The 18,659-nt window shown below is 42.3% G+C and overlaps 1 protein-coding gene across 1 annotated transcript in view; it reads left to right on the top strand.

The window, feature by feature from the left end:
- SPON1 (spondin 1) overlaps positions 1-18,659 on the top strand; it is a 250,802-nt gene that overhangs the window by 60,414 nt on the left and 171,729 nt on the right. The window contains exon 3 of the mRNA XM_036119322.2: positions 10,392-10,525. Coding sequence (XP_035975215.1) covers positions 10,392-10,525 — 134 coding nt within the window. The remainder of the gene's footprint in view (positions 1-10,391; positions 10,526-18,659) is intronic.

Below are 18,659 nucleotides of genomic sequence, written 5' to 3'. Positions count from 1 at the left end.
GAAGCAGTGAAAATTTGTAAATTGTTCTGAGGAGGGAGATACTAGAATTAAATTTGTGTTTTTAAAAGATCACTTTGGCTTGCCATATAGAGAACAAATTAGAGAAAGGCAAGAGAGAATGTACAAAGGTTAGTTAGAATAACTTTATTTTAGTTCAGATTTAAAATGATGTAGCGGGCACCTGGGTGGCTCAGATGGTTAAGCGTCTGCCTTCGGCTCAGGTCATGATCCCGGGGTCCTGGGATCGAGTCCTGCATCGGGCTCCCTGCTCCTTGGGGAGCCTGCTTCTCCCTCTGCCTCTCTCTCTCTTTCTGTCTCTCATGAATAAATAAATAAAATATTAAAAAAATAAAAATAATGTAGCTTAGTCTGGGTAGTAGTAGGGATGGTAGTAGGAATTCAAGAGATATTTGGAAGGTAAAATGGATAGCGTTTGGATATGAAGGGGAGAAGGAGGGAAGAGCCAAGGAGGACATCCAGTGTTTCTGATTTGTACAACTGAAGTAAGGCCAGGCTAGAGGGAAGATAGTTAAGTCAGTTGCTGATGGGGTAGATTTGAGGTGGTTTTGATCCAAGAGGAAATGCAAATAGAACATAGAAGTTCAGAGATGCATGTCAGAGGAGTGACCAAGACTGAAAATACAAACTTGTGAATCATCCACACACATAGGTAGTAATTAAAGCCATGAGTTGAATGAGATCACCTGCAGAGACAGAATAAAATCAGAACTGGAGAGGGTTTAGGGCTAGCCTTGAGCAATTACAGATTCAAAGGCCAGTAGAGGATGAGCAGCCAAAGAAAATGGAGAAAGAGTAGATAAGAAAGTGGAGGCAAGGAGGAGGGCAGGAAGGAGCTATGGCACTAAAGCCAAGCAGGGAGAGAGTGCTTTAAGAAGAAAGACGACAGAGAATTTACTGGATTAAGCATTGCAGAAGGCACTGATGGTCTTAGCTAGAGCTGTCTGGATACCATGATGTTCCCAAAACTCCTGGAATTGAGCTGAGAATGAGTGGGACGTGAAGTGAAGACAGTAAGCATAGCCAACTCCTTCAAGTAATTTTTTTTTTGTAGTTTTTAATTTTATTATATTATGTTAGTCACCATACAATACATCATTAGTTTTTGATGTAGTGATCCACGATCCATTGTTTTCATATAACACCCAGTGCTCCATGCAGTACGTGCCCTCCTTAATACCCATCACCGGGCTAACCAATCCCCCCTCCCCCCTCCCCTCTAGAACCCTGTTTGTTTCTCAGGTCCATAGTCTCTCATGGTTCATCTCTCCCTCCAATTCCCCCCCGCCATTTTTCCCTTCCTTCTCCCAATGTCCTCCATGTTATTCCTTATGTTCCACAAATAAGTGAAACCATATGATAATTGACTTTCTCTGCTTGACTTATTTCGCTTAGCATAATCTCCTCCAGTCCCATCCATGTTGATGTAAAAGTTGGGTATTCATCTTTTCTGATGGCTGAGTAATATTCCATTGTATATATGGACCACATCTTCTTTATCCATTCATCTGTTGAAAGGCATCTCGGCTCTTTCCACAGTTTGGCTATTGCGGACATTGCTGCTATGAACATTGGGGTGCATATGGCCCTTCTTTTCACTACATCTGTGTCTTTGGGGTACATACCCAGTAGTGCAATTGCTGGGTCATAGGGTAGCTCTATTTTTAAATTTTTGAGGAACCTCCACAGTGTTTTCCAAAGTGGCTGTACCAACTTGCATTCCCACCAACAGTGTAAGAGGGTTCCCCTTTCTCCACAACCTCTCCAACATTTGTTGTTTCTTTCCCTGTCCATTTTGGCCATTCTAACTGGTGTAAGGTGGTATCTCAGTGTGGTTTTGATTTGGATTTCCCTGATGGCTAATGATGATGAACATTTTTTCATGTGTCTGTTAGCCATTTGTATGTCTTCTTCAGAGAAGTGTCTGTTCATCTCTTCTGCCCACTTTTTGACTTGATTATTTGTTTTTTGGGTGTTGAGTTTGAGAAGTTCTTTGTAGATTTTGGATACCAGCCCTTTATCTGTAGTGTCATTTGCAAATATCTTCTCCCATTCTGTGGGTTGCCTCTTTGTTTTGTTGACTGTTTCCTTTGCTGTGCAGAAGCTTTTTATCTTGATGAAGTCCCAAAAGTTCATTTTCGCTTTTGTTTCACTAGCTTTTGGAGATTTATCTTCAAGAAAGAAAGAAGTTGCTGTGGCCGATGTCAAAGAGTTTACTGCCTATGTTCTCCTCTAGGATTTTGATGGATTCCTGTCTCACATTGAGGTCTTTCATCCACTTTGAGTTTATCTTTGTAAATGGTGTTAGAGAATGGTCGAGTTTCATTCTTCTGCATGTGGCTGTCCAATTTTCCCAGCACCATTTATTGAAGAGACTGTCTTTTTTCCATTGCATGTTTTTTCCTGCTTTGTCAAAGATTATTTGACCATAGAGTTGAGGGTCCATATCTGGGTTCTCTATTCTGTTCCATTGGTCTGTATATCTGTTTTTGTGCCAGTACCATGCTGTCTCGGTGATCACTGATTTGTAATATAGCTTGAAATCGGGCAACGTGATGCCCCCAGCTTTGTTTTTCTTTTTCAACATCTCCTTGGCGATTCGGGGTCTTTTCTGATTCCATACAAATTTTAGGATTGTTTGTTCCAGCACTTTGAAAAATGTCATTGGAATTTTGATTGGGATGGCATTGAAGGTATAGATTGCTCTGGGTAGCATAGACATTTCTTTTCCCTTTTTATCTATTATACTGTCTTCCAGATCGCTTATTCTCTCTTCTGTCTCAGTTACCCTAGCTGTTAGATTATCTAGATTGGATTGGATCTCATTGATAGCATTTTTAAATTCTGCCAATTTACCTTTTATTTCTGCCCTTAGAGACTCTATGTTGCCATTAATTGATTTCTCCATTCTAGCCATTGTCTTCACAATTGCTAGCCTGAATTCCATCTCTGACATCTTGGTTATATCTGCATCCATTTGTAAATCTGCAGCATAAGTCATAATCTCTGAGTCTTTTCTGTTTTGGGGGCTCCTCCTCCTAGTCATTCTGTTGATGGGTGTTTGAGGGAATGTATAGAGTCGAAATTATTGACCAGAACCCAAGCAAGATGCACCTGTTTTCTTGGGACCTTAGGGTTGCTGGCCTCTTGTTTTCCCAGCCTGTCTTCCGCGGGAGGGGCCTGCCGTGCTGTTACTCAGGCAACCCTGTTTGGGCGGAGTTGCCCTGCGCCCCTGTGGCGGGGGATGGGCTCAGCGGGAATCAGTCTTTGGGGCTTTTGTTCTCTGGCGCCTTTTCCTGGCGGCTTTCCGCCTCTCTTCCGCGAGTCAGAGGAGAAGAGACTGTTTCCAACCCTCTGCCTCAGAGCAGAGAGACCGCAGTCTGTTCTTCAGTGAGCTCTCCAGGCCACACCATCTCCGTTTCTGTCCGTGCTGCTATAAACTGCAGCGTCCTGGGTTGTGCGCCCCTCTGCAGCGCTCCCAGTCCTGCCTCCAGGTCGGGGCATGTCTCTGCCCTTTGTGCTTCTAAAACCGCCAGCCGCTCCCAGTTCGCGCGCGTGCGTGACCCCGCCGCTTGGGGTTCTGTCCCAGGGACTGCAGTTCGCGCGCGCGCGACTCGGCTGCTTGGGGTTTCCACCCCGGGGGTTGCAGTTCACCGGCGCGACCCCAGCGCACGGGGTTTCTGTCTGGGAGGCTGCAGTTCGTGTGCGCGCGACCGTCGCTCCGGTTTCCGTCCGGGTGGCTGCAGTTCGCGTGCGCGTGACCCCGCACTCTGGTTTTCCACCCCGGGGGCTGCCCTAAAGTCCTTTCCCGACGCTACCCGTCTGCGAGTCTGTGCCCGTCGGCAGCGCGCGAGGCTGTCACTCACCAGCGGTGTAGGATCCCCACGTCCAGGCACCCTCCCGCCGCCGTTTATCCTCCGATATCTGTCCGCGGAATCCCGGCTCTCCGCTTCGTACCTCAAAACCAACCGCCTGCGATATTCTGTTTGTAGAGATCCAGATCTTCTTACATCTCAGGCTGGTTTCGTGGGTGCTCAGAGTGGTCTGGTAGATATCCAGCTCAATTCCGGGGACCAGTTGAAATAGGGTCCCCTACTCCTCCGCCATCTTTCCCCTCCCCCCCTCCTTCAAGTAATTTGATTGCAATGGAGAGGAGAGAGAGAACACCGTAACTGGGGAGGAATGAAGGGATAACTCAGAGTCACTTAATTTTTAAATGGGAGAGACTCAAATATGCTTAACAGGCTATCGGGAATGAGTCCACTGGGGCAAAAGTTGAATCTGGAGGGGAGAAAATTCATTCTTAGAGTCAGGAAGAAGTGATGGGAGCAAAGCAGAAATGTAAGAAAAGTAAGGTTCCTCTATTATAACAGCAAGAAGGAGGACAGGGTGGATGCAAATGAGAAAATGAAGGATTCTACATCTGATGACTTCTGATTTTTTCTGTAAAGACACAAGGTAAAACAATAAGTAAAGAGGAGAGATAAAAGTTGGAGGTTTGGGGAGAGTCGAGAAGATTTGAAATCATCATTGTCAAGAATGGGAAAGTAAAATAACAAATGGGAAGTATTTGACCAGAGTCTAACCTGCTGAGGTTTTATCAGATACACACAGCCGGGTAGCAGGGCAGACTCAAGGCTAGAAGTCAGTTAATATAGAAGACAACTGGCCTTATCATGGGGTGAACAGTTTATCTAAGGTTGGGATTTCATCACATCAGGAAGATAAAATGACAGAGAAGTAAGGGAGTTTTTAGAGTTTGTATACTATATATGTAAAAATAAAGACCTACAAATAGATAACACCGTGTTGATAAAGAAGAGTAAGGAAAGGGGACTTGCCCTTCTAGATGTTAAAATATAGTACCATGGGCAGGGGGTGGGCAGGAGACTAAAACAGAAAGCCCAGAAACAATATGAGTGTTTGGGAACCTGGTACATGATTAGGTTGAATATATGCCCCATTTGCCTGGGAAAGTCTCAGTTTTGCCTATTATCCCAGAACAATGATTAATAACAGCCTTTTCATCCTTGTTTGGTCAATAACTTATGTTGTCATTCTATATATGACAGAGGTGGCATCACAAAAAGTGGGGCAAAGATGAATTAAGTAGCATAAAAGTAACTCACAGTGTGGACTTCTGATGTCCCATCCCACATGTAAGAAGTGGAAGTCAACACTGCATCCTAATAGCAAGTAAAAAGCTAAGCAAACTGAAAAATCAACAGCCCTTAGATCCATCAGAGAAGTTAGTTCACAGGGCAAACCACTGCCCCCAATACTGGGGAGACAGGACGATACAGAGGATCACAACTTACCAGAGCAGAAATCTCCACATGCCAGCATAGGAAAACCTAAACTATAATTGCTAGATTGTTAGAGGCTCAGTGTGGACAGTTCTGAGAGATAAAAACTCCAGAGGCACCCAATCATTGGGGTGGGGATGAGGGACAAAATTTTTGAATTTTACTTCCAGGAACTCAAATTCTGTTTGAATTTTATGTTTTCACCTCACATATTTTGATGCTCTCTTGTTAGGTGCATACACACTAAGGATTAGTATGTCTTCTTAGAATATTGACCCCTTTATCATTTTGTAATGCTCCTCTTATGCTTGATAACATTCCTTGCTCTGATGTCTGCTCTGATATTAATATAGCTACTCTTGATTTCTTACAATTAGTGTTAGCATTGTGTATCTTTCTCTATCATTCTGCTTTTAATTACATGTGTCTTTATATTTAAAGTGGGTTTCTTGTGGACAACATATCAAGGTCTTGATTTTGATTCACTCTGACAATCTTTTAGTTGGTATATTTAGACTATTGATATTTAAGGTGATTATTGATATAGTTGGATTAATATTTGCCATACTTGTTTTCTGTTTACCTTTTTATTTGTTTTTATTTTTGTCTTTCACACTTCTGTCATTTTTGTCTTTGACCATTTTATATGATTCTATTTTCTCTCTTTTCTTAGCAAATCAATTATATTTTTTTTTTATTTGCTTTTTTAGTGGTTGTCCCAGAGTTCACAGCACTGGAGAACACTTCCCCTCCCCAACACCTTACCACCACATTACTAAAGGCCTATTTACTTCAATTCTTTTTACCCAGAACGACATATCCACCTTTCAACAAAAAATTAAAAGCATACTAAAAGGCAAAAAAAACACAATTTGGAAAGACAGAGAAAGCATAAGAAGCAGACATGGCAGAGATGTTGGAATTATAAGACTGGGATATACCACATTCTGGACCATAAAATACACCTTAACGAATTTAAAAGGACAGAAATCATACAATGTCTGCTCTCAGACCACAATGAAATTAAACTAGAAATCAATAACAGAAAGATAGCTGGAAAATCCCCATAAACAACACATTTCTAACCAACACATGGATCAAGGAAGAAATTTCAAAAGAACTTTAAAAATATTTTAAACTAAATGAAAATGGAAATACAACTTATCAAAATTTGTGGAATGCAGCAAAAGCAATGCTTAAGGGAAATTTGTAGCACTGAATGTATATATTAGAAAAGAAAAAGATATAAGAGCAATAATCTCAGCTTCCTCCCTAGAAAAAGAAAAGAAAATTACATCCAAAGTAAGCAGAGGAAAAGAAGTAACGAAAATGAGAGCAGAAATCAATGAAATTGAAAACAAGAAATCAATAGAGAAAACCAACAAAACCAAAAGATGGGCTCTTTGAAAAGATCAAAAAAATTGATAAGCCCCCAGCCAAGCTAACTAAAAAAAAAAAGAGAGAAGACAAAAATCACTAATATCAGAAATGAAAGAAGGAGCATTATTACAGATCCAATGGACACTAAAGGAATAATAAAGAGCTATTGTGAACAACTCTGTGCCCACAAATTTGATAACCTACATGAAACAGACCCAATTCCTTGAGAGACACAATCTGTCAAAACTTAAACAAGAAGAAATAGACAATCTAAATAGGTCTATATCTATTAAAGAATTGAATCAATAATTAGTAATCTCCCCAAAACAGAAAGTACCAGACCCAGATGGGTTCACTGATGAATTCTACCAAACATTTAATGAAGAAATTATACCAAAACTCTACTTTCTAACTCATTCTATGATGCCTGTGTCACCCTAACACCAAAACCAAAGACTTTGCAAAAAAAAGAAAACTCTAGAAGTCTATTTCTCATGAATATAGATGCAAAATTCCTCAACACAATGTTAGCAAATCAAATCCAACAATGTACAGGAAGAATATATACCATAACCAAGTGGAATTTATCCCAGGTAATGCAAGGCTGGTTCAACATTTAAATACCAATTAACATAATCCATCACTTCAGCAGACTAAAGAAGAAAAATGTGATCATTATCAATAGATGTGGAAAAAGCATTTGACAAAACCCAACATCCACTCATGATAAAAACCCTCAGCAAACTAGGAATGGAGAGGAATATCTCAACTTGATAAAGCACATCTACAAACAAAACCTATTCCTAATAGCATAGTTACTGGTAAGAAACTTGAAGTTTTCTCAATAAGATCAAGAACAAGGCAAGCATATCCCCTCTCACCACTACTTTTCAACATTACACTGGAAATTCTAGATAATGCAATAAGACAAGAAAAGGAAATAAAATGTATACAGATTGGGAAGGAAGAATTAAAACTCTTTTCTCAGATGACATGATTGTCTACATAGGAAAGTCTGAAAGAATCAAAAAAAACCTCCTGGAACTAATAAGCAATTATAACAAAAGATTACTGGTTGTCAGGGGTTGGAGAGAGGGAAGGATGAATAGGCAGAGCACCAAGGATTTTTAAGGTAGTGACACTATTCAATACAATACTATGAAACCTCAGTGGTGAATGCATGTCATTATACATTTGTCAAAACCCATAGACTAAACAGCACCAGGAGTGACCCTCATGTAAACTCTGGACTTTGGGTGATGATGATATGTTGATGTAGGTTCATCAGCTGTAACAAATGTACCAGTCTGGGGCTGGATGTTGATAATAGGGAAGGTTGTTCATGTGTGGGGACAGGGGGTCTATGGAAACTCTGCATTTTCTGCTCAATTTTGCTATAAACCTAAACTGCTCTTAAAAATTAAGTTTATTAATTTTTTAAAGTAGCTCACAGTGTGGAGAAAATGGAGTTGGAGCCCTACTCCATTTTATTAAAAAATAAACTCTAAATGGATAGAAGACCTAAATGTGAAAGGTAAAATTATAAAGCTAATGGGGAAAAAAATACTGGAAAGTATCTTAGTGGTCTGTTTTTTAAGGCAAGACCACAAAAGTGCAAGCCATAGGAGAGAAATTGATGAATTTGACTAGATGAAAGTTATTTCTGTTGAATGAAGAATTCCAAAAGTAAGACGAACCTCTGGGTGAACCTCCCACTACATGGTTTATATTGCTGAGAAGCTCTCATGTGGGTTTGCAAGTAGAGCAGCATGAAGAGCTTCATTGCAGCAGTGTTTGTGGAGGTAAAGATCTGGAAGTCAGCTGACTGTGCCTCGCGGGGAGAATGGATAAGTAAAATGTGGTCTATGCATGCAGTGGAATACTGGGCTGCAGTCAGAAGCAATGAATTACATTCACATATAGTAATTTTGACATACAAGTATCCCCACTTTTATGAAAGTTCATGTTATGCCACTTTGCTTTTACGGAAGACCTACGCTAGTACCTGTTTTCACAACTGAAAGAAATCCAAAGAGGATTTTCACTTTTATGAAAAAGGCAAAAAGTGAAAATAGCACTCAGCATTTATTTTGCAGTGAGCTGTTTAAAGGCAGTGCACACCTGAGCAGCAAGAGAAATAAGGCTATACTACACTCAGCATCTCAGCATCAGCCCCATATAGCTTTGAACTGTGTCTGTGAACATCTGGGTATCTTGATTTATTTTATGCATCTGTTTGCAAGATGTGTCCTAAGGTATCAGAAAAGCCTAAGAGAGGTTATTTTTGGGGTCTGGGAACACTCAAAAAATTTTCCGTATAAATTCATGGTAACTGCTTCTTCAGTTTATACCATTCCAGCTTACAAAAGATTTCATAGGTATGCTCTACTTTCAGATAGTGGGGGAAACCTGTATCTTAAAAGCATAAGATAAGTGAAAGAAACATTAAAACACAAAACAATTCTATGTAACTTCAAGTGAGTTACATATATATGTGTATATATATATATACATAATATATATAATATATACACATATTTTATATATACATTATTATATAAACATATGTATGTTTATATATATACACACACACTCAGGAGGACATATATAAGTGGGAGTAGGATAAAGAATATAGAGATAAATAAAATATAATAGAAGATTGCTTTTGCTTTGTCCAGGGATAAAAATATATGATGAACTAAGGAGTTTGAGTGACTTCATTTTTTTTACCTGCTGTCCTAAAAGGAATATGAATTTTTAAAAGTAAAATAAATACAATATGGATATTCTTATTAAATTATATTTGAAGATTAAATGAGTAATTCCGATAAAGCACTTAGCTTAGTGCCTAGCACATACTAAACACTCAATAAATGTTATCTGTTATTGTTATTAGCACTACTCATGACACAGCTACTTCCAATCAATTGGAGTTGGCGCTTAAGACCTATTGGATTTAGATGATTTCCCCCAAGGGATCCTTCCAGGTCTAACAGTCTGTAATAGTACTAGAGGAATAAGCAAATTCTGGCAGCAGACCCAGAAGCAAACGGAGAAATGCTGAACCAGTCTTGGGGAATGGGAATGGCTACCAGTTTTTTTGCAGTGTCCAAGGAAACCTTGATGGTTAACTTGGGAGAACACCAACACAATGCACAAACTCAGGAGGTAGAGACTGCCAAGTAAACAGTGCCATGAAGCTGGGATGGAGTTTATGTACTTTGGTGGACTTCCTCCAAAGGGGTGTTTTCTTTTAGCATTTCGATTTCAAGTTCTAAAACTGTAGCTGAATTACAGATTTTAGCTATTTAGAGAGTGTTGGCTTTGGATTATGCCCTCCCCCCTCCTCTTCCTCCTTCTCCTCCTCCTCTTCCTCCTCCCCTGAAGCGGACCCGGTTATGATAGTGAAATAAGCAAGATCATCACCTAGTGGCCTGTTCCTCAAAGTGCTGACACTAGATCCTGGTCCCATAGAGCAGAGCACATGTGCCAAATCCTTGCCCTCATGTTAATTCAACAAGCATTGACTGGAACTCTACACCAGGCACTATTCTGGTGTCTGGGGATATAGAGCTGCTAACACACAACGACAGGTTTAAAAATAAAATTAAGGAAGTGTCAGCTCGGAAACTTAAGAAAGAGCCTTCCCAAAGTGACATTGCATTTTAATGTGTTTACTTTCCATAGATCATAGATGAAGAAGAAACACAGTTTATGAGTAACTGCCCCGTCGCGGTCACTGAAAGCACCCCACGGAGGAGGACACGGATCCAGGTGTTCTGGATAGCACCACCAGCAGGAACAGGCTGTGTGATTCTCAAGTAAGTGAATAAGGGGTCATTAGAACACTTCACTCTCCCTCCCTGCAGTCTGTCAAAGACTTCATGGTGGGGTTGCAGAAAGAAAAGTGGCTTTGTTGGGGCATCAGATGAGTGGCATCAGCCCTCTGCCCTTAGTTACCTCAACTCTGAAATGGGGTCAAGGGCCATCACTGATGAAACGCTATAAAAAGAACCATTCGCCCAAATCTCTAATATGGAGATTGCAGTGATTCTCGAATTCAGTGATTCTCCTGGCCACGCTCTAGCTTCTAGAGATATTGATACTAGTGCTAGCTAAGAAAAATTACAAATCAGGTAAGGATAATCTCTGACTTCCTCCAGCTGGAATTTAACACCACTATCCTTAAATTGCGCTAGGCTGACCTGAGACCTAACTGTAACCTCTTTAGTCTCTGGCCCTCCTTTATGATCTTATTTTCTTCCTCTTATCCTCAAAACTGCCCTCATGTGCCACTTCCTATCTGGTCTCCTGATCCTCCCTTTGTTAAGTTACAATGCATGATAAAAGGTGTTAACTTGGGGGCACCTGGGTGGCTCAGTTGGTTAAGTGTCTGACTCTTGGTTTCGGCTCACGTCATGATCTCGGGGACATGAGATCAAGTCCTGCATTGGGCTCAGCTCTCAGCGCAGAGTCTGCTTGAGATTCTCTGCCTCTCCCTCTCCATCTGCCCCTCTGCCCACTTGTGTGCATACTCGTGTGCACGCGCTCTCTCTCTCAAATAAATAAAATATTTGTTTAAAAAAAAAGGTGTTAACCAGCTAATAGTTTTCCTGTGAAAGTAGCATTATCTCAAACCTGTGTCTCCAAAATGGTATGCCGTGGGATGATGTTCAGAGAGATGTAAATAGGTGGGCAGGAAACCAATTTCTACAGTTAAGTAAGTTTGGAAAATGCTGTAGACTATATCCCCTTCTTACAGATTCACAACATATATTAGCAGATTCAAGGTTTTGCAAAGTTCTACTCAAATGAAATGTGTTTAACTTGGTTTCACCAGCATTTCCCAAACTTATTTGACTCCTTTTTTTCTGAGACATATATTAACATTCACCAGTTTGGGAAATGCCGCCATACATAACCTATTTTAAATAGATTTAAAGACCGTGCAGAGGGATACTGGGAATTTTAGGATTTCAGACAGGCAAATTGTCATAGGTAGATGGACAAGGCTCCAGTCCCAGCATCCAAGAAGCCATTTTCCCATGAAAATTCCCAACCATCTTCCTCTTATTTGAGTCCTCTGGGGCCTTACTTATATATTTGGTTCATCTGTCTACACCTCTGGCAGGTGGACATTTCTACAGTCTTAGAACTGTGGTTGAATTCAGCCCACCTCTGAGGGGCTACTAAGGAGGCATTCCAACCAGGCAGTCCAGTCCCTGCAGCTTCTGGACTCAGCTGTGCCTGGCTTATGAAAAAAAAAAAAAAAAAAAAAAGCCCAATGAGGTCTCTGGAAGCCTCTGTCCATTGTCCAGGCCCAGCCCTGTCTTTGTCTAGCCTCCCTTTGCTGTCACCTATCCATATATCACTTGTTTCTTAGTTTGATGCAAGCTGAACGTGCTTACTCAGATTCCTTGAGAAGTTTGTCTCTTGGCATCAATCTGTATTGGTGGGAAAAAAAAAAAAAGAATTAGCAGTAGAACTTTTAAATGTGAAACCTTATATATAAACCCCAGTATATAACATGTATCTAGTATCTAGCTGAAATATGGGAGAAAGCCTGTGGAAATAAAGGCCACTGAAATGAGAACCAACAGGGGCTATTTACAGAGTGCTGGCTACATAGCAAGGGAGTCAGCTGCCATCAGTAGCATTTGGCAAGGACTCCAAGACTAGCCGAGGGGTGGGAAATCTTTGTAGGGGAATAAAAGGGCAGACTGCAGGTATGTTCTGATTGGAGGGAGGTTATTAGCATGGGGAAGCTGGAAGCAGGATAACTGAGAGTAGAGCATCTTATGTAATTGGTTTGGAGAGCATAGCTGGCTTTCTCTTGTTGGTCCTGAGTTGGAAATAGAGGAGGCAATGGGGGCAAAAATGAGATGAGCTGGTAGTCAGTGACAAGTCCTAAACGTTCTGGCTGACACTATAGGGGTTGTGGTTCCCAGGCTGGTTGCTGCTGAGTTTGGGGGTCAGAGTTCTATTGTTGTGGTCCTATGTGGCCTGCCTATTGTCCACTGCTGTTTTCGGTGTCTCAGCCTGGAGACCAGGTTCCTGGCGTGGCTTTCTGGTACGCACACTCTTGCCCCTGGCTGTCTGGTCACTCCGCAGAGCCTGGGGCTCTGAAGAAGAAAGTTGGAAAACGTTAGATTTATGTGGTGAGTCTTCCTGCTCTGAAAATCCTGATCCTTCTGGCTCAGATCTCTGGTTTTCTTTGACTTACTGTTCTCACAAACCAGAAGTGTTTGATCTTCCTGGCAGAAGCCAGAAAGGCCTCTCTTGTTTACCCGTTAACAATGAACATATGTGAACATATGTTTATCCATGAACAATGAACAAGTGTGGCTTGTTCAGTCCCTCGTTCTTTCAACAAATGTAACTGAGCTTCTATTTGCACAGGCATGCAGGATATATAGACAACTGATGTATGTTCTTGGCCCTCAAGGTTCCACGGGCCAGATGGAGGAGAGAGAAAAGGTCAACCAATACTTTCTATGTACCAGTAATTCAGCAGGCACATCTAGCGGGTTTTATCAGATTTAATCTTCCTAACAAACTACTTCCATTTTACAGAGGAGATCCCAGGGAAATCAGGCGAGTTTCTTGAGTCACATATCCATTTAACTCCAAAGCCCCATGTTCTTCCTTTCTTTTGTTGGTTCTTTTTTTTTTTTTTAAGAAGGTATCTGGAGGAACAAACCAAAGATATCTGGCACAGATGGGAAATCAATATCTACTTCTGTTTCTCAAAATGGCTAGTTGGTTGTCCCACATCCATTTATTGAAGAGTTTGTCCTTTCTCCAATTGCTTGAAACGCTACTTCATCAAATATAAAATCTTGACACAGGTCCAGTTCTGTTCTGCTGGTCTTTTTATCTATTCCTGCACAAAACCCACACCATTTTATAGCATAATTTTATTTTATGTTTTGGTAGCAAGTCATCGCCCATTAATCTTCTAGTTCAAAATGTTCACGGCCATTCAGGCAGATTCATATTTCCAAACGAATCATAGAATAAGTTCATTGTAGTTCAATAAAACTTATATTGGAACTTTGAGTGGGGTTGCATTGAATTAATAGTTTAGTGTGGGAAATGTCAGCATCCCTACAATATGTTTCCCCAGTCAGAAATATGGAATATCCCCTATTTATTTAGGTCTTTTATATCCTTCAGTAAAGTACTGTGATTTTTCTTCATTGAGATTGCACATTCTTGCGTGGCTTTTTCCTCATAGGTATTTTATAGTTTCAGTGCTTTTGTGAATGGGCTCCTTTTTTGTTCCTATTATACTTTCTAATCATTGATTGCTTGTGTTTAGGAAAACCATTGATTCTTGTACTCTGAGTTTGAATCTGGACACTGTTGAGCTCTCTTGATAGTTCTAATGGCTCATTCGTTCATTCTTTGCAGAAATTATGAATAAGTATACCTTGTGTTTCCTTTTCATGTCTTAGTTTATTATCTGTCACCTCTAGTAGACCATTAAATGGTGGTGTTCATGCTTATTCCTGATTTTAATGGGGATTCTATGATCTTTTACTCTTTACGTATAACATGAAGAACAGGTTTCAAATTGATGCTTTAATCAAGTTGAGAAGGACTCTCTCTTTTTTTTTTTTTTTTTTTAGAGAGGGAGGGAGAGAGAACGGGGTGGGGGAGAGGGAGACAGAAATTCTTAAGCAGGCTCCATGCCCGCGTGGGAACCCTGAGATCATGACCTGAGCCAAAATAGAGAGTTGGACACTTAACTGACTGAGCCACCCAAGTAAGTGCCCCGAGAAGGACTCTTGATCTAGCTGAGAAAGTTTCCTTCTTTTCACATAGAAGGCAGCATTTGGGGAACTGGCCAACCAGTATTCCCTGTGTACCTGCCATGTGCCCAGAGCATGGGAAAGGCTCAGGGTATAAACAACGATCCTGACTTCCAAGGTATTTTCAGTCTGGTTGTGGTATAAATAAAAATATGCATGCAAAGGTTAGCAAGCCCAAGGCAAGCATGAACTGGGGACAAATTAAATGTGGTTAATCAGAAAGGAGATGAGTGAGGAATGGAATAATGGGAGCACCAGAGTGTCTTGGAAAGTTAGTGTATATCTTGAAGGCTGTAGTAGGGTTTGGATAAATGGACAGAAGGATGAGGTTATTCCAGGTGACGGGGGTGGACCTAGTGAAACTGAGGTGAGAATAAGAATGGCAGCCCTGGGAGACAGACCCTGTGAGATTAGAAGGTCTTTGGGGGCCAAAATCCATTGCTAAGTCATGGAGGTCTTCTAGTGTCAAGATGAAGAGATTGATTCAAGAGGAACGAGGGAGCCATTAGTGGTTATTAAACAGTGGACTGACATGCTGGGAGGAAAGTTCATTAAAAAGTTAGTAAGGACACTTAAATCTGGCAGCAAAGCTCAGGACAGATGAAAGGAGAGATGCCGACTTTCTTGCAGAACCCTCGCTTGCAAAAAGGAGCATTTGTGTTGCAGTGTTTGGTTAATATTCCTCATAGGATAAGCTGCAGAGTCTGCTAAATTTCTGTAGATGACAGCTCTGAAGCCTGCTTGGTTAGTTGTGTTCCTTAGTCCAGGAGGGCAGGAAGGGAAGCACATAGCAATTACGACTTTGCTTTTGGGGCAAACCTGACACCATTTCCATTTTCCATTCAGATGCAAAGATTTGAACATTTCTAAATTACAGGCTTTCCAGGCAGACCTCCTTCTAGCCTTCTCCCTTCACATGAATGACCCAGCATTTAACGTTGCCCCGGCATGCCACATTGCTGCCAGAATGCTGTAAACGTGATAGCAAAGTAGCAACTGAGGGAAAGAGCCTCTGTGAATAGAATGCTTGTGTACAGACCCTACCAGAGGGAAATCTCATCTCCTTAAATCTGACAACTTTTGTCCCCTGAAGTGATCCTCTCTTTTCATACATTTATTACCTTTATGACCTACGTTTATTACTGGGTTTCTGACACCCATTCGTAACTTTCCGGGAGGGTCTGAGATGTGGGTCCTCCTGCTCCTGAGGAGATAGTCACTGGTGAACCATTTGGGGAATTCCACCTCATGAAATAGGGGTTGGATACAGGGTCCCGGGAGTACTAATAGCCAAGAGCCAAGCGCTGTTCTAGGGGCATTACAAATACTTAGGTAATCCTCGGAGCCACTCTCTGAAGCTGATACTCTAGAGGGCACTGAGGCACAGGAGAGAGTAAGTAACTTGCCCAAGGTCGCCAAGTATATGACAGAGCTGCGATTTAAACAGAAGGTCGGGGCTCCAGAGTCTGCGATCTGTACCCTACCATCGCAGATCGGTGCTCCTGGGTCAGGTTCAACTCTGACTTCACTCTCTCCCCCCAACACCATTAGTTGCCAGATCTGTCTCTTCTGTCTCCCACTTGCTTCGTATTCATGGCCTCATCCACAGACACTTCTTGCCCCAGTATTACGAGAACCACCTCATTGCTCACGCCGGTTCCTTGCCCTCTGCTCCTGCCTCTGGGGTAAGACTTGCTGTGCTCATGCGCAGCTGAGTCATACCACTTACCTACCAAAGCTGAATGGTGCTCTCCGTCACCTTCAAGATAAAGTCCAGAATTTTAATCAGAGCATTTAAATCTCCCTATGTCCTTTACCAGAGTCCCTGATCAGCCTCTTCTTGCCCTGAATCCCTCCATGAACCCTGCGCTCCAGCCATTTCTGTGTGCTCATTCTCTTGGTAACATTTATTGAGAGCCTCCTGGGTGTAGGCACTGAGGACTCAGAGGCTGTCTGAGGATATCACATACGAAACAGATCAGGTTCACGGTCTTTCATCGGCAATTTGGAAATCCAAGAAACTCTAAAATCCAAAAGATTTTTTTTTTTAAACTCATTGAGGGCCCGAACCTGCCCAGAACTGACTTGAAGTTGTTCATGGTCTTTTAGTGTAAATATTCATGTGCTGGATGCTGCCCCAGACCCTGATAGGAAATAGTACAAAATATAAGGAGTTTGCATGGTATTGTCTTTCTGAAATCCAAAAATATTCTGAATTCTGAACCGCACCTGGCCTCGGGGGTATCAGATAAGGGAGCTTTGCCCTGTTGATACAATCCCTGGTGGGAAGTTTGGCAATGACAAGTATCACTCCAAGAGTACAAAGGATGTGGCCCCATGGCAGGACTGGGTTGTACATAAATGTTAAAAAGAAGCAACGCATTTCTTGCCCAGTTTCATCACCTATTCCCAGCTGCAGCTGCTACAAGATCGGAGAACTTATTCAGTGTCACCCATTGCCAAAAAATACAGTTAGCATGGTGTCCAAGGCCCTTCATGACGTGTTTTAGTCACCTCGACAGCCTCATTTCTAGGTGCTGAGACTGAGCCTCATGGAGGGGATCAATTTTATTCCTCTTGGTGGCCCTGGTGCAGGGATTGGCAAATCACAGCATGTCGGCCAAATCCAGCCCACTGCCTGTTTTCATGAATAAAGATTTATTGGAATACAACCACATTCATTCATTTAGGTATTGTTTAGGGCTGCTTTCATGCTATAGCAACAGAATTGAGACGTTGCAACAGTAAAATATTTTTTCTCTGGCACTTTCTAGAAAATGCTCTAACGCATACCCCAGTGCTAACAACTTAGTCACTGCTGATTCCTGTCCCAGGCCCTCTGAAAAGCCCAGCTGAGACAAAGGCTTGTATTCAGGTGGTTTATTTGGGAAGTGATCCCAAGGAGCAGGGGAGGGGGGTGGTAGGCAGGGCATGATTCAGTCAAGTGTTATTAACTTGGCCATCACTGTAGGCAACTGGTGCTTGATCCCACCAGGACCTTTTGAGAGGCCTTATGACACATGTCTCAGAACAGTGTGCCCAGGGATAGAGGGGGAGGCCATTATCCATTGGCTTCCAGCCTCCAGTGATCAAGGTTGGACCCACAACGTGAACTCCCCACGCACTTCTGGGTTGTACACAGGTGAGCGGTCACCAGATTCTGAACCCAGACTGTAGCATCGCGAAGCTCAGGGACAGGAAGCAAGAGCGCCCCATGCGGACGAAGTGTGCGTCATGCAATTGCAGTAGGGCAGAGCTGGTCCCTGCTGTCCCAGTGATTGGGGTCAGAGCTGGGATGGGAGGATGGGAGGATGTGAGGAGGCCGGCGTACAGAGGTGCCCGATGCATCGATAGTGTGCCTGACAACGTGGGCAGCTTATATTCCTCACCAAGCACTGGGCTAGGTGCGCCGTATGCCTTATCTCACTTAATTCCCGTAAAAGCCTCTAGGGTCTTCTCTGTTTTCTCTGCAGGATTGTCCCATTTTGTCAATGAGAAAACCAAGGTTTAGAGAGTTCATATTCAGGGTAATAAAGCAGCTAGATGATAAAGCTGGGACTTAAACCCACTTCCACCTGACGCCAAAGCCTTTGTTGTTAACGAAACACCACTGAACTACCCTGACTGAGCTTGACCGACCCCCACCTGCCCACCGCCTTCCGCCTCAGTTGGTCTCTGAGGTCAGTGAGCTCAGAGCCCCTCCTGTAAACCAGGAGGTAGGGGACTGTCTGTTGGGGGCGTGGAGGTGGGGGGAGAATGTTGTTTCCTAAGGGAGGAAACTAATTGCCATTTGGAAAGTGAAAACAAACCCTGCACCTGGCAAGAGAAAGGCTTATTCCTGGGAAGAGAGGCTGGGTATTAAGGAGGAATTAGGGAACACTCATAATACTTTGTAACTTCATAGACCTCACCAACCCTTTTTATCTTAGAAGGAAATAACAGAGGAGGCCCACATGAGATGACTGTGTATGATTTGGAGGAAGCTGGCAGCGTTAGGAGGATCTGGGGTGCAGCTTCCCCTACAATTTTCTGGCATGAGGTATTGAGAAGAACCACCGCGTCCTCGTCGTAAGTCAGGGGGGCTCTTGACATCAGCAGGACCGACCAGGGAAGGAAACCGGGAGTGGCCAGAAAGGAGCTG

This window comes from Halichoerus grypus, chromosome 11 (genome assembly GCF_964656455.1).
Source record: "Halichoerus grypus chromosome 11, mHalGry1.hap1.1, whole genome shotgun sequence".
NCBI lineage: Eukaryota > Metazoa > Chordata > Mammalia > Carnivora > Phocidae > Halichoerus > Halichoerus grypus.
The sequence above is the reverse complement of the archived record's forward strand: the minus strand, read 5'-3'. Positions and strand labels throughout refer to the sequence as shown.